The following is a 15715-nucleotide window of genomic DNA, read 5'->3' on the forward strand; positions in this document are numbered from 1 at the left end:
TTCTACGCATGGTAGAAACTGGATACCATCTTCAGTTTGTTTCGGCCCCCCCACTTCCCACCCTCCCTCCTCGTCCCTCTTCAGGGACTCTTCTCACGAGCATCTCCTCTTACAGGAGTTACAAGCGTTCCTGTCTGTTGGAGCGGTGGAAGAGGTACCGAAGGACTTGAGGGGCAGAGGTTTTTACTCCCGCTACTTCCTAATCCCCAAGGCAAAGGGGGGACTTCGGCCCATCCTGGACCTACGCGGACTCAACAAATCATGCTAAAGTTGAAGTTCCGCATGATTACCCTGGGAACCATTATCCCTTCCCTGAATCCTGGAGACTGGTACGCTGCCCTCGACATGAAGGACGTGTACTTCCATATAGCGATTTACCCAGCGCACAGGCAGTTCCTTCGCTTTGTGGTCGGACAGCAGCATTTCCAATTTACGGTCCTCCCCTTCGGCCTGTCCACAGCACCAAGGGTCTTCACAAAATGTATGGCTGTCGTAGCAGTCTGGCTCCGCAGACATCAGATCCAAGTGTTTCCGTACCTCGACGACTGGCTTATTCGGGGTTGGTCACAGCTACAGTCTCATGTTCAGTTCGTCATGACCTGCTTCAGGCAACTGGGCCTGCTGCTCAACACCGAAAAGTCCACTTTGGAGCCAACCCAAAGAATAGACTTCATTGGGGCAGTCCTGGACTCAAATCTCGCCAGGGCGTGCCTACCGCAGGCCCACTTCCAGTCCATGATGACCATTATCCACGGCCTCCAAAGCTTCCCGACCTCGACAGCACGCACGTGTCTCGGTCTTCTGGGCCACATGGTCTCGTGCACCTTCGTGACCAGACATGCCGCACTACGCCTCCGCCCGCTTCAGACCTGGCTCTCTTCAGTGTACCATCCAGGCCGGGACAGTTTGGACACAGTACTCACGGTGCCGATGGAGGTCTTATCCTCTCTGGGTTGGTGGCTAAACCCCAGCCTTGTTTGCGGGGGGATGCCATTCCATGCCTCACAGCCTTCTCTAGCCCTCACCACGGACGCGTCATCTCTGGGCTGGGGCACTCACCTCGCGGACCTTCGCACACAAGGTCTTTGGTCTGCACAAGAAATAACCCTGCACATCAATGTCAGGGAACTGAGAGCAGTACGCCTGGTGTGTCAGTTATTCCGCGAATCTTCACAGACAACACAATGGCCATGTTTTACATCAACAAGCAAGGCGGAGCGCGGTCGTCCCTCCTCTGTCAGGAAGCCATACATCTCTGGGAATTCTGCATAGCCCACTCAATCGACCTGGTGGCGTCTTTTTTCTCCCAGGAGTCCAGAACACCTTAGCAGATCGCCTCAGCAGGTCCTTCCTGGCTCACGAGTGGTCGATATGTCTGGATGTTATTCATTCTGTTTTCCGGAGGTGGGGATTTCCCCACATAGACCTTTTCGCCTCTCGCGAGAATCGGAAGTGCCAGGTGTTCTGCTCCCTCCAGGGACGTTCCCCGGGCTCCCTGTCAGACACCTTCCTGATGCCATGGAAAGACCACCTGCTCTATGCCTTCCCTCCGTTTCCGTTCGTCCACAAGGTCCTTCTGAAGTTACGCAGAGACAAGGCCCGCTTAATCTTGGTCACTCCAGCGTGGCCCAGACAACACTGGTACACCACACTCCTCGATCTGTTGGTGACCAAACCAATCACTCTACCATTGTGGCCGGCCCTGATCACTCAGGAATACGGCAGGTTATGTCATCCAGACCTGCAGTCCCTCCACCTGACTGCTTGGATGCTGCATGGCTGACTCAATCCGAGCTGTGTTGCTCCACTTCGGTGCAGCAAGTGCTCTTGGGGAGCAGAAAGCCCTCCACTAGGTCCACATACCTGGCGAAATGGAAGCGCTTCTCCTGCTGGTGTGCCCTAAACAACACTGTCCCTATGGGGGCGACAGTACCTACCATCCTAGACTATCTCTGGTCCTTGAAACAGCAAGGCCTAGCTGTCTCATCTATCAGAGTCTACCTAGCAGCGATTTCTGCCTTCCATCCGGGCGAGAACGGGCGCTCAGTCTTCTCCAGTCCCATGGAAAGCAGGTTCCTCAAGGGCTTAGGACGCTTGTACCCACAAATTCGTCAGCCGGCCCCTACGTGGGACCTCAATCTGGTCCTATCTAGACTCATGAGTGCCCCCTTCTAGCTGATGGCCACCTGCTCGCTTCTGTACCTGTCCTGGAAAACAGCTTTCCTCATCGCTGTCACATCGGCGAGATGAGTCTCAGAACTTAGGGCCCTCACATCGGACCCACCGTATACGGTGTTCCGTAAGGACAAGGTACAGCTGCAACCACACCCTGCCTTCCTCCCTAAGGTGGTGTCTGCCTTCCATGTCAACCAAGACATCTTCCTCCCGGTGGTCTTCCTGAAGCCGCATGCTTCGCGAAGGGAACGGCAGCTACATTCCGTGGACGTTCACAGGACTCTTGCCTTTTACATCGAACGTACGAAGCCGTTCAGAAACATGTCCCAACTGTTAGTAGCAGTGGCAGACCGGATGAAAGGCCTTCCGGTCTCTTCGCAGCGAATCTCGTCTTGGATTACATCATGCATCTGTGCATGTTACGACCTGGCTGGTGTCCCAGCTCCATGACTCACTGCCCATTCCACTCGGGCTCAAGCTTCGTCCTCTGCCTTTCTGGCTCATGTGCCCATACAGGAGATCTGTAGGGCAGCAACTTGGTCATCTGTGCACACTTTCGCTTCCCGCTATGCCATAGTACAGTAGTCCAGGGAGGATGCGGCATTTGGTTCAGCTGTCCTTCACTCCATGACATCTAAATCCGACCCCACGGCCTAGGTAAGGCTTGGGAGTCACCTAATTGGAATCGATATGAGCAAGCACTCGAAGAAGAAAAGACGGTACTCACCTTTGTAACTGTTGTTGTTCAAGATGTGTTGCTCATATCCATTCCAAACCCGCCCTCCTTCCCCACTGTCGGAGTAGCCGGCAAGAAGGAACTGAGGGGGCACTGGGTCGGCAGGGGCATATATCTGGCACCATGAGGGCGCCACTCCAGGGGGCCCCTCAGCCGACCCACCGAGTGCTGCTAGGGTAAAAATCTTCCGACGATCGTGCACGCGCCGCGCACACACCTAATTGGAATGGATATGAGCAACACATCTCAAAGAACAACAGTTACAAAGGTGAGTAACCGTCTTATTCTACGATGTTGATCCTTTTTGTTGAAAATTGTATAGAACAGAAACAGAGTTACACCTAATAAAACCATAACATCAAAAATAAATAAAACATTTTAAAAGCACAAAACTTACTTCCCTCACTTCTCCAGTTACTTATGCATAGGGCCCTACCAATTCATGGCCATGAAAAATGCGTCATGGACTGTGAAATCTGGTCTTCTGTGTGCTTTTACCTTATACTATACAGATTTCATGGGGAAGACCAGCGTTTCTCAAATTAGGGGTCCTGAGCTAAAAGGGAGTTGCGGGGAGGGGGGGGGGGGGAGAGGGGTCACAAGGTTATTTTAGGGGGGTTGCAGTATTGCCACCCTTACTTCTGCACTGGCTTCAGAGCTAGGTGGTTGGAGACTGGTGGCTGTTGCCCGGGAGCCCAGGTCTGAAGGCATAGCCGCCGCCAGCACCAGCGCAGAAGTAAGGATGGCAATACCATACCATGCCATCCTTACTTCTGCGCTGCTGCTGGTGGCAGCCGGCCAGCCACTCCACTCTCCAGCTGCTCAGCTCTGAAGGCACCGCTGCTGCCAGCAGCTGCGCAGAAGTAAGGGTAGCAATACTGCAATACCCCCCACAATAACCTTGCAACCTCCCCACAATTCCTTTTTGGGTCAGGGCCCCTACAATTATACCATCGTGAAATTTCAGATTTAAATAGCTGAAATCCTGAATTTTCAGATTTTTAAAATCTTATGACTATGAAATTGACCATGAATTTGGTAGGGCCTTACTTATGCAACATAGAACCTGCAAGGCCTGGGTGTATGCTCACAGGACCGAGTAGAATCTAGTGGGACTTCTGAGAAAACAATATATCTCAGCAAGATGGGTAGTGGGAAGCTGATGCACTTATAGGTATGTGGATAACTTTATCATGTGCCTCTGCAAGTTACCACATGGCTGTTTCCTCCATGTATGAGGTTTGTGTGTACGTATAGTGTATTATAACGTGTATGTGTGTATGCCATCAGATATTGCAGCATGCCTCTCAATACTAAAGTGGTAGCCAAGGATTGCAGAAGAGTGTTCAGAGTTATAAGTCAGTTTGAATAATAAATTAATCTCCTTTAGTTGAGAGGTTATTTTCTTTTCTGTTGCATTGTTTAGAATGTAGTATTTGATACCTTCAAAATTATTTTCAAAATGTATCCTCTTTGTTGATCAGTCACCTTACAATCTCTTTAATCGCAACTACAGAAGCTAGAGTGGAAAAAGCACAGTAAAAATGGGACTGTACTCACATTATTACAAATCCAGGTGTAGACGCTGTTCCTGACTTCAGAATGGTGAAAATCACCCATTCCGTTGTACAGTGGAAACTGAACTGTGACAGTTATTTTCTTTGAATCCTCAGTGCAGTATCCAGTTGACTTGAGTCAATATACAAATGAAAGGTAACTTCATCTTTTGTTGCAGGAGGTTGGAAATCTGTATGACATGTTCCATACACGGAATTGTTTGCACCGCAGAGCTTACCAGCACAAGGTTGGCAACATCATTGAAACAATGTAAGTGTCCATTGTGTATTTTGATTGAAAATCATAGCCTTAACCATGAACAGTCTGTGGTGGCTGGGAACTGCAGGGTCCCTGCAGTGGCCAGGAGCTGCTGGGTACCCCTAGGGGCCCCCCGGAGTTCTGAGCCACTGCAGGTGCTGGGGGTACCATGGGTGGTGGGGGCCCCTAGGAGCTCTGAGCCACCAATGGTGGCAGGGGGACCATGGAGCTCTGAGCTGTCGATGGTGGCCCCCGCAGCTGCCCAGCCACTGTGGGCGGTATGGGGACTCCACAGCTCCCCTTTTTGTCATGGATATTTTTAGTAAAAGTCAGGGACAGGTCAAGGGCTTCCATGAATTTTTTTTTTATTGCCCGTGACCTGTCCATGACTTTTACTAAAAATGTCTGGGAGAAAATCTTAGCTTTATTGATGTTGAGTTGCTGAGATGAATGAAAACCTGTAGAGTTAGGATTTCTGTGAAACCAAGCACGTCCTTGTGCCTCTGTAAAAGGCACAAATGAAATTTTGAATATGTAGTTTTACAGGACCCTATCTGTACCCTAATCTGTGAGCATGCCTTGGTCATTCATCACACCAAGGAAATTTGGCTATATAGCCTTCTGCCTTTTTTGGTTCTAGATTGTCTATATAAAGAAAAAAAAATCAATCTGAACCCAATAGATTTCCAATTACTAGAAATAGCTTCTCTCCTCTGAACTTTACTAGTCTTAAAATGTTATGTTAAATCCATTTTGGAATATGTAAATAATCAATAAGGTATGAAGTGGTGTAAAATCCAGCTGATTTCCATTGAGTTACTCAAGACTTAATTTTAAAATAAGCATTTAAAGTTCTGCAGTATGGTGGTGGTTGTGCTTTTGTTCATACATATAAATAAAAAAAAATGAAGGAAATAAGAACTCTCCCCCACCACACTGATAACCAGTTGACAGCAGATTGATCAAGCCTAGTAATAAAGCAGATGTCCTTTTCATACTGTCTTTTTGTCCTTAGATACTGGAAATCTTTAAACTGTTAAAATTTAGGAAGAGCCTGACTATTTTAGAAAAACTGTATTTTTAAATAACGTTTTGCCACATGCAGTGGGTGAATAGCTCTGACAGACTGATGCACTAATACTTAGAACTTACCTGGCAGCTTACCTCAAAAAATGCTTTACAAACATTCATCCAACTTAGTTATTAATTCATGGAGCTATTTAGTCACCACGAAGTGTGTTCTGCTGTGCAGTACTTCTACATTATAACAGTCTGAGCGTCGGCCACTGACTTCCATACTCCTACAGTCAACCAAACAGTAATGTCAAACATGCAGTCGGAAACACTGCATAATGGCAGATTTCTAGTTCATCAGAATTATGAGGGTTTTAAGTGAAAGCACTCTATTAACTAGTCGAAAGCTCAGTTATTTATTTACTGTCTGGTTGCTTCAGCTTTTGCATTGACTCACCCAGTTACGAGCCCGGTTTAGGCAACAGGAGATGTGAAATGTTACAGTATAACTGACTTCTTTTGGCTTCGTGCTTGGAATGCTTATTAGCTAATGGTCACTTTATTTGGAAACTTTGTGGCTTTTCATTTTCTCTTTTAAAAACACTAAATCCATATCCTATGTCTCAAAACAGGATTACAGATGCCTTCCTAAAAGCAGATCCCTATATTAAAATAGAGGGCACTGGTGGAAAACACTACAAGATTTCTACAGCAATGGAGGATATGGAAGCTTACACTAAGCTAACAGGTAAGCTTTCCCTGATGGTGACATGTTCGTGCCAGCTTACATGGGGTATCTATGTTTATAAGTAGGCGAGGCAGAATTTGATTTTTTTTTTTTAATTTGGGCAGGTAGATTTTTATCTATTTAAATTTTCACAGTTCACAATTATGGGTGGTGGAGTGTACATTTACTGACAGAAGATTCGTAGACTTTAGGGCCAGTAGGGACCATCGTGATGATCTATCTGTCTGATCTCCTGCGCATTGCAGGCTACAGAACCTCACCCACCCACTCGTGATATAGGCCTATAACCTCTGGGTGAGTTACTGAAGTCCTCAGATCTTGATTTAAAGACTTCAAGTTACAGAGAATCCACCATTTACTCTAATTCAGGCCAGCAAGTGACCTGTGCCCCATGTTGCAAAGGAAGGTGAAAAACCTGCAGGGTTTCTTCCAGCCTGGCCTGAAGAAAAATTCCTTCCTGACCCCAAATATGGTGCTCATTTAGGCCTGGAGCATGTGGGCAAGACCCACCCACTGGGCACCTGATGGAGAAGTCTTTGTAGTAACTCAGAGGCCTCTCCATCTAGTGTCCCATCTCTGGTCTTTGGAGATATTTGATAGTAGTCACAGATAGGGCGTATGCCATTGAAAGCAGCCTCATCATACCCATCCCCTCCTTAAACTTATCAAGCTCAGCCTTGAAGCCAATTAGGTTTTTGCTCCCAATACTCTCCTTGGAAAGCTGTTCTAGAACTTCACTCCTCTGATTGTTAGAAACCTTTGTCAAAATCCAAGCCTACATTTGTTGGTCAGTTTATATCCATTTGTTCTTGTGCCAGCATTGGCCCTTAACTTAAATAGCTCCTCTCCTCTCCCTCCCTATTTATAGTAGAGCTGTCAATTAATCGCAGTTAACGTAAGCGATTAACATAAAACAAATTAACTAGATTAAAAAAGTCACGACTAATCGCAGTTTTAATTGCACTGCTAAGAAGAGAATACCAATTTTAATTTATTAGAAATATTTTTGGTTGTTCAACATTTCAAAATATATTGATTTCAATTACAACACAATACAAATTGTATAGTGCTCACTTTATATTTTTTAATTACAAGTATCTTTTTACAGTGCAAATAAAACAAGAATATTTTTCACTTCACCTCATTTAAGTACTGTAGTGCAGTCTCTTTATCATGAAAGTGTAACTTACAAATGTAGAATTTGTGTTGTTTTTAAGTGCTATGTTTAAAAAAAAAAGTAAAACTTTAGAGCCTACAAGTCCATTCAGTCCTATTTCTTGTTCAGCCAATTGCTAAGACAGACAAGTTTGTTTACATTCACGGGAGATAATGCGGTCCGCCTCTTAATTACAAAGTCACCTGAAAGTGAGAACAGGCATTCGCATGGCACTGTTGTAGCCAGTGTTGCAAGGTATTTACGTATGCATTGGCAGCCAAGCTCCCCCCTCCTCGCTTCTTTCCCTCCCCACCCCCCAGCACTTTCAACCCCCACCCTCCGCAGCCAAACAGTTATTTGGTGGCGTTTAGGACTTTCCAGGAGGGAGAGGGAGGAGCTGGGACACGGCACGCTCAGGGGAGGCCTCCATTGGAAGGGGCAGGGGTGGGGACTCAGGGGAAGGTGGATGACGGGGATTTTGGGGAAGGGTGGAATGGAGGCGGGGCCAGGGGTGGGGAGGGGGTCGAGCACCCACCGGGCAGAGAGGAAGTCGGCGCCTATGGTGCCAGGTATATTAAACGTTCACATGCCCCTTCATGCTTCGACCACAATTCTAGAGGACATGCTTCCATGCTGAATTTAAACTGGTATTCTATTATTGTTTAAGAGTGCAATTAAAATTGTGATTGATTATGACTGTTTTTGTAATCTCACAATTAATTGTGATAATTATTTTTAATTGTTTGACAGCCCTAATTTATAGAGTTCAATTGTATCTCCTCTGAGCCTTCATTTTGTTAGGCTAAACAAGTCAAGCGGCTCTCATAAGGTAGGTACTCCATTCCTCTCATCCTAGTAGTCCTTCTCTGCACCTGTCTCAGTTTGAATTCATCTTTCTTAAACATGGTTGCACACAGTATTCCAGATGAGATCTCACCGGTGCCTTGTATAAAGGTAATAACACTTCCCTCTTGTGACATAGTGCACTCACTTCTTGTGAGTGCCTCCTCCTGTCCGCTGGGTGCTATCCTGCACTCTTTCCTTTCTCTGCTCCCAGCTGCCCCTGTTGGCTGTTAACCTCGTCAGGCAGGTCTTTGGTAGCTCAGCTCTCCGGCCAATTTTCACAGAGTCAAAACGCATGAATGAACCCCTTCTGTGGTAACAAAGTCCAACAAATGGTTGGCCTTCTCTGGGGTCTTCAACCGTGTCTCAGGGACTGTTTAAATTCTAGCCCCTTTTTTGGATTTTTAGTACAGTGTCTTATCCCCTTCTTGGGGCTTAGGCCACTTCCTCAGCAGCCCTTGGGCCCGCCACTACTCCGGGTCCCAACCCAGGGACTGTATAAACCACAGTTACATACTGCTTCCCTTTAATAGTTGCTTCTGCTGCTGCATTCCCTGTGTTCAATCCCACTTGGTCCCATCACCTTCTGGGATCTCTGCCTATTCCCTGTTTGAGCAGGGTCTCTCCCAGTCCTCCTTGTCTGGACAGTTTCTCAGTCTCTGTCCTGATTTCTAAGGGTTTTCTCTCAGGCTTCTTTGCTCGGAGAGCTTCACAGTCCTATCTCTGCTTGAGCAGGGCCTCTCCATGGCCTCCTTGCTGATCCATCTTCTTCCATTCCTTGTAGGCTTTCTGCTTTCTTTTAATAACCTGTTTGAGATGCTTGTTCATCCAGTTTGGTCTACAGCCCTTCCCTATGAATTTATTCCCCCTTGGGATGCAGGCTCCATGTTTCTGTTATCCCTATAATATCTAGTTTTACTTCTCACACGAGTAGTTCTAGTTCCTCCATTTTGTTATACAGGCTTCTTGCATTGGCATACAGACATGCTGACTTTAGTTGTTTCTGCTTGGCTTCGCCCAGATTCCTCACCCAATTGGATACGGTCATTCTACTGCCAGTATCACCTATCTGCCTGTTAATGTAATTGATATTGACACTCTTTCATCATCTTGTCCGCTTTCCTACCCTCTATTGTTTCTTTCTCCATTGCAGTATCGTTTTTTACTGGATTTCCTCCTCCTTATAATCAGGCATGGAGATTACATAGGTCTCTCCCAACCTTCTCCCCTGAATTTCTGGTTTTAAAGCTTTTTTAATCAGTTGTTCCAATCTCCATCCAGAAGGCTATTTCCCTCCCTTCTCATGTGGAGTCCATCCCATGAGAACAGTCCTCTGTCCATGAATGCCTCCATGAATGTGGTCAAACATTCCAAAGCCCTCCTTATAGCACCATTGCCTGAGCCATCTATTTATCATAGTCTTATCTCGCTTTCACTCTCGTCCTCTAGGGACAGATATAATCCCACTCAAGATCACCGGAGCCTCCATTTCTTTAAGCGTCTTCTCCAGCCTGGCAGTGTTCCTTGATTCACCCCAGTGAGAATCCAGCAGTATAATTTGTCTCCATGTGAAGGACAATCAGTGGATTCTTTCCTGTTCCTATTAGGATTGTATTACACCCTCAGGTCCACATCCTGTGTCTTCGCTTCCGGCAGACAGCGCACCCTTCTGTTATCCAGATCAGCACTGGTGACAGGCCTGTCTGTTCTTTTTACCAGGGAATCTCCTGTCATGTAGGCCTGTCGGTTCCTGGTTTCGGTGCGATTCTCTGGCCTTCCCCCTTCTGTTCTTTCTAGCTACAAGTCATCTTGTCTTCTGTTCTCACTTGCAGTCTTCTGTGAGTCATTCTCTATCTTCCTGTGGCTCCAAACTCTGGCTATGTCCATTATCTCAGCCCCTTTTCTTGTAGGACTAGCCACTCTTCTCTTGTTCCTTGCTGTCCCATTTTCTGTTGTTGCCTGCTTCTCCCATTCACTTTCCAACTTAACAAACCTGTTCCTCAGTTCTATTTCTCTTTTGCCAGCCGATCTTTGCCTCTGCCTCATTCTTGTAGTCACATGCTTCCACTGGCCACTTTCCTCATCTAGCAGTCTACCCTCACAGTTCTCTGGTCCAGCTTGCATCTGCAAATCTTGAGGTTTCCCTTTAGCCTCCTCTCTCATTCCCTCCATCATCCGTTCAAATCCCTTTCAAAATTCAGTCATCGTTTCTAGCTGTAGCTCCAAACCTTGGATCTTCTCTTCTGTCAGATCTGTCAGGCAGCACTTCATACAAATGGAGCACCTTTCAGGTACCTGCTCCAGAATAATGTACATGCCGCAGCTTCCTCATTCAGTTAACTTTGTTGTCTCTCCCATTATTCAGGTCACTATCACTGCTGTTTCTGTAGATGTCCTAGCCTCCCCTCCTAAGCTCCTGTCAAGAAATATCAGTGGGGGAAGAAACATACGGGCATCCTCTCCCAAACTGCCCTGTTTTCAGCTCTGATTTGCTGGCTCTTGTGCCTCTGGCTAGTTGGCTGGCAGCCTTTATGGGCCTGCTATTTAGGGAAGCCCCCCATTAAGATTGATCTGTGATCAATGGCTCAGATTCTCTCACAAGACACTACCCCCACCAAACTATGCAAACTGAAATCCAACTGAAACTAACATTGGGATTCAAAAAGTTAAAGCTTTATAAACTCTTAAAACACAAATTATCAACATCATATGTCAAAATATACCAAGTAAATATCCTTAAATCAATAATTCACACCTGTTTTACAATTTGCTTGCTAGTCCATTTGTCACAAGCTTATTGGCTGGTCTGTACTGAAAAGTTACATGGGCATAGCTACATATCTCGGGTATGAAAAATCCAAACCCCTGAGAGACTTAGATAAGACCACCTAGCCCCTGGTGTAGGCAGTGTTAGGTTGACAGAAGAATCTTCCATTGACCTAGGTAGTTCAAGGCCCAGGAAGGGGTTCCTCAGGTCACCATGCCCCCATACTGGCTCTCTTAGAACACCATATATCACCTTGTATTGATAGCATGAAGGCCCCAGTACCAATATTTTCATAGATTCTAGGACTGGAAGGGACCTCGAGAGGTCATCGAGTCCAGTCCCCTGCCCTCATGGCAGGACCAAATACTGTCTAGACCATCCCTGAATTTCAGTAGGACCACTGTGGTACGGACTCCTGCAAGCGCCGACAGTCTTGGTATTGAATTTTTCACAGTGTTAACACTTTCTGTAGAACCAGAATTACTGCTGTTGTCAGTGGTTAAACTTTCATCTGTGTTACCAACTGCTGCTACTTGGGTACTGAGCAAACCTGCGGTACCAAGTAGACAGCATGCTGAGGATTTGCTTAAAACCCCAAATATAATTGCTCCTCTTTTGGTTCAGACAATAGCAGGGAGGTGTTTCCATCTCCTTCCTGGGAGATGGTGTCATCTCATTCCCTGGGGTCTAGGTTCTTTGACCCTGACACATCAAAAAGGGGTTCTTGAGCACACTGCTATTATCCAAGGCTTAAGAATTCTAGGAGATACTACTACTTGGTATTAACGGCCATGGTCCCCTGGACTGTATCCTTACCCAACAACTTTGGCCATACTGGACATCATGGGGATTACAACCTGCCAGGAAGCCAGCTTCTACCGCCCAGTGTAGGGCTAGGTTTCCCTCTCCACCATTCATTGGGGAGCATCAGGCACCAGTTCCAGGAGCAGGGCTCTGGGGAGGACTTCCAAACTGATGATCGGACCAATCATTTCCATCTCCTGATGAGGCTGTGCTGCCTTCAACATCCAGTATTCATCAATAAGACCTTTCAGGGTGGAGGAGATAGTAGAGATTCCAGTGGAAGTTGTCCAGGACAAGTCTTGCAAGCTCCTGGATATTTTACATACCTCCATGCCAGGGCACCTTGTAGTTCCCATCAGTGAGGGCTTTTTGGAGCCAGCCAATCTGCTTTGGCAAATGTCTGCTTTCTTGGTGCCGACACCAAACAGGCAAATTGGTGTTGACGGGTGCTCCTAACAGCCTTTGAGCAATTCTGTACTCGGTGTCTGGCTCACTGATTGGAGCAGCAAGTCCATAAGAGGACAAAGCATCAAGGTCTGCCGAAATCAACAACCTGAGACAAGGATCCCAAAACATTAGATTTATTCAGATGCAAAAATTACTAATCAACCAGCCTGCAGATGAAGATTGCCAGTTATCAGTCTTTACTGATGAAGTGGCTAACTAAATTGGGACTCTTATCTCCCAATTTTCTGACATGATCCCTCTTGACCTCAGAGGAATTAAAATCTTGGTGGCGCAGCTTCTGATATGTACTGATCTTCAAGCATTCCACACAGCACCCAGATCTATGGGCACCTCAGTTGCAATGAGAAGGGTCCTCTTGGTTCCAATCTGGCGTCCCAAAAGAGGTGCAAACAGTAGAAGATCTGCTGTGTGGTGGATGCACCTTCTTAACCCAAGGACTGATCATCCTCTGAAAGACTCTAGAGTAACCCTCAGGTCTCTGGAATACTTGCTTCAAAAAGGAAGCAAATCAGGCCTCAGCCATACTCCAGGCAACCCTACTTTGCACAGCTCAGACCATCTGCATCAGCTGTTTCAAAGGAGGAATTCATCTGTTTCGACTGCATCATCTTCCCATCTTGCAACAACTTGGAGGCAGCAAATTTGTCTCCTTGGTCAAGAGCGACATACAACCCCTGCTGGATCTTTATTTTATGTCCGTACAGTTAAGGAACTATTTGCTTTGTTTTCATGGGGTCTGGAACACCATCATTATGGACCGCTGGGTCCTAGAAATCATAGAGATGAGATATGCCATCTAATTCCAGACTCTCCCCATCACTCACCCACCTTCCTTATCCCTTTTCAGGGATCCCTCTCAGACAGTATGCTGCATCAAGAAGTGCAGTCGCTTCTAAATCTCTGCGCAGTAGAAGTAGTAGCTGAAGAGTACAAGGGGAAGAATTTTTATTCCCATTACTTTATCTAAGGAAAAAAGGGGGATGTTGCCCTATTCTGGACTTGAGACAGCTGAACACCTTCATTCAGATTCAAGCTCAGGATGGTTACCCTGGCCTCTATAATTCCCTCTCTTGATCCACAGGACTGGTACACAGCTCTTGACCTCCTGAATACTGACTTTCATATAGCAATCCACCTGACCACAGGAAATAACTAAGGTTCCAGGTGGGCAATTCGTGCTACTAGTACAGAATCCTGCTACGTGGTCTATCCACAGTGCCCAGGGTATTTATCAAACACTTTTTGACAGTGGTACCTTACCTGATGAATTGAGAAGTCCAGGTTTGCCCCTGTCTAGACAACTGGCTTACTTGGGGAAAGTCTCTGCAAGAGGTGACCAACTCCATACAGCCGACTCTGTCTTTTTGCCTCCTGAGGGGACAGTGTCAGCAAGAAGTCAGTGTTAATTTCTGCTCGAAAGATAGAATTTATAGGTGTAGTTCTGAACTCTATTACAGCAATGATCTGTCTGCCCTAGGGCAGACTCTAAGCCATAATAAATCTGGTCAACCACCTACAAGTACCTCAGACGTGTGTAAGAACGTCTCAGACTTCTGGGGCACATGGTTTCCTTCATCTACATAACTCAGCATGCCACACTTCACCTTTGCTGCATATAAGGGTGGTTGACAGACACCTAAAGATGAAAGGTTCAGGTCCTTCCAGAAGTTCTGTCATTGAACTGGTGGAAGGATCCTCTAAAAGTATGAAAGGGAGTGTCCTTCTCTGCACCATTGCCATAGAAGACTCTGGTAACAGATGCCTCCAGGCTGGATGGGGAGCCACCTATGCATTCTTCTGACACCAGGTTAATGATCTCAGGAAGCCTAGTTACATATAAACATCCTAGTGCTAAGGGCTGTTCATCGAGCTTGTACAGCATTCCTACCAGCTCTGAGAGGTTTAACTTTTCTGATCATGACTGACAACACTACAGCAGTGTTTCATATCAGTAGGCAAGGGGGAGCAGGATTCACCCCTCTTTGTCGAGAAGCAAATTACCTTTGGAATTGATGCCTGTGACATGAGATTACTCCCATAGTGCTTTTAGCAGGCTGGCAGGATGTTCTGGCAGATCACCTCAGCAGACAGTTTTCAAGCAACCATGAATGGTCATTGTAGCATATGATCATTCAGGACACATTCACCAGGTGAGGTCTACCTGCTTATAGATCTATATGCAACAGACCAAAAAAATGTCACCAGTTCTGCTCCAGAGGAGGCCAGGATCAGGGATCTCTGTCGGATGCTCTGGATCTAATGTATGCATACCCTTCAATTCCACTAATCCCAGGAGTCATTGGGAAACTGAGACAGGATTCCACCAAGATGACCATGCTGGCATCTGGCTTGAAGCAGTTCTGTTTCTCAGACTTCGTGAATCTCTCCATTTGACCTCCAGTCCAGTTACCTCTTCAGCCATAAGTGATATTGCAAAGGGAGGGGCAGATCCTCCATCTGGATCAAACTTCCCTGTACCTTACAGCATGGATGCTGGTTGGCTAATAGCACTAGAGAGGAGCTGCTCATCAGAAGTACAACATATTCTTAACCACAGCAGAGAAGACTCAACGAGGCATGCTTACTCAGCCAAATGGAAGCTGTAGTAGAAAGAGAGCCTGGAACACGGGGCCTGGTGCAAGAACCACAATCAGCAAGAGTCAGGCCCTGTTACAAAGCAAATGCCTGCTTAAAAGTTTTCTGTCCAGTACATGAACTTTGCAAGAATATGGCTGGCGTTGCTAAAACACAGGCATTCCTAAGAAGTACTGGGCACTAGGTATTCACATAAATACATCCCAGAAGGCTAATACAAGCACATCCCGATATAAAGTTGTGGTATAAACACATTCCCCGAAGATGGTCCACACTGACCCCTCCTAAAGATAAGGTCAGGATGACAGGGTAATGAATAGGAGTACTTGTGGCACCTTAGAGACTAACAAATTTATTTGAGCTACAGCCCACTTCATCGGATGCATAGAATGGAACATATAGTAAGGAGATCTATATACACATACAGAGAACATGAAAAGGTGGGAGTTGATCTACCAACTCTAAGAGGCTAATTAATTAAGAGAAAAAGCTTTTGTAGTGATAATCAAGATAGCCCATTACAGTTAGTTTGACAAGAGGTGTGAGAATATTTAACATGAATAATGAATGGAGATGTTTTGTTTGAACCAACAG

At 46.2% G+C, this 15715-nt stretch overlaps 1 protein-coding gene across 9 annotated transcripts in view; it reads left to right on the forward strand.

Annotated features, from left to right (window-relative positions):
• The window catches only part of SAMHD1 (SAM and HD domain containing deoxynucleoside triphosphate triphosphohydrolase 1), an 80018-nt gene that overhangs the window by 44345 nt on the left and 19958 nt on the right, over nucleotides 1-15715 (forward strand). For all 9 annotated transcript variants that reach the window (XM_042854963.2, XM_005295427.5, XM_042854961.2 and 6 more), the window contains 2 exons: nucleotides 4647-4738; nucleotides 6373-6488. In XM_042854963.2, the coding sequence (XP_042710897.2) occupies nucleotides 4647-4738; nucleotides 6373-6488 (208 nt within the window). The remainder of the gene's footprint in view (nucleotides 1-4646; nucleotides 4739-6372; nucleotides 6489-15715) is intronic.

Source organism: Chrysemys picta, chromosome 13 (assembly GCF_011386835.1).
Source record: "Chrysemys picta bellii isolate R12L10 chromosome 13, ASM1138683v2, whole genome shotgun sequence".
Taxonomy (NCBI): domain Eukaryota; kingdom Metazoa; phylum Chordata; order Testudines; family Emydidae; genus Chrysemys; species Chrysemys picta.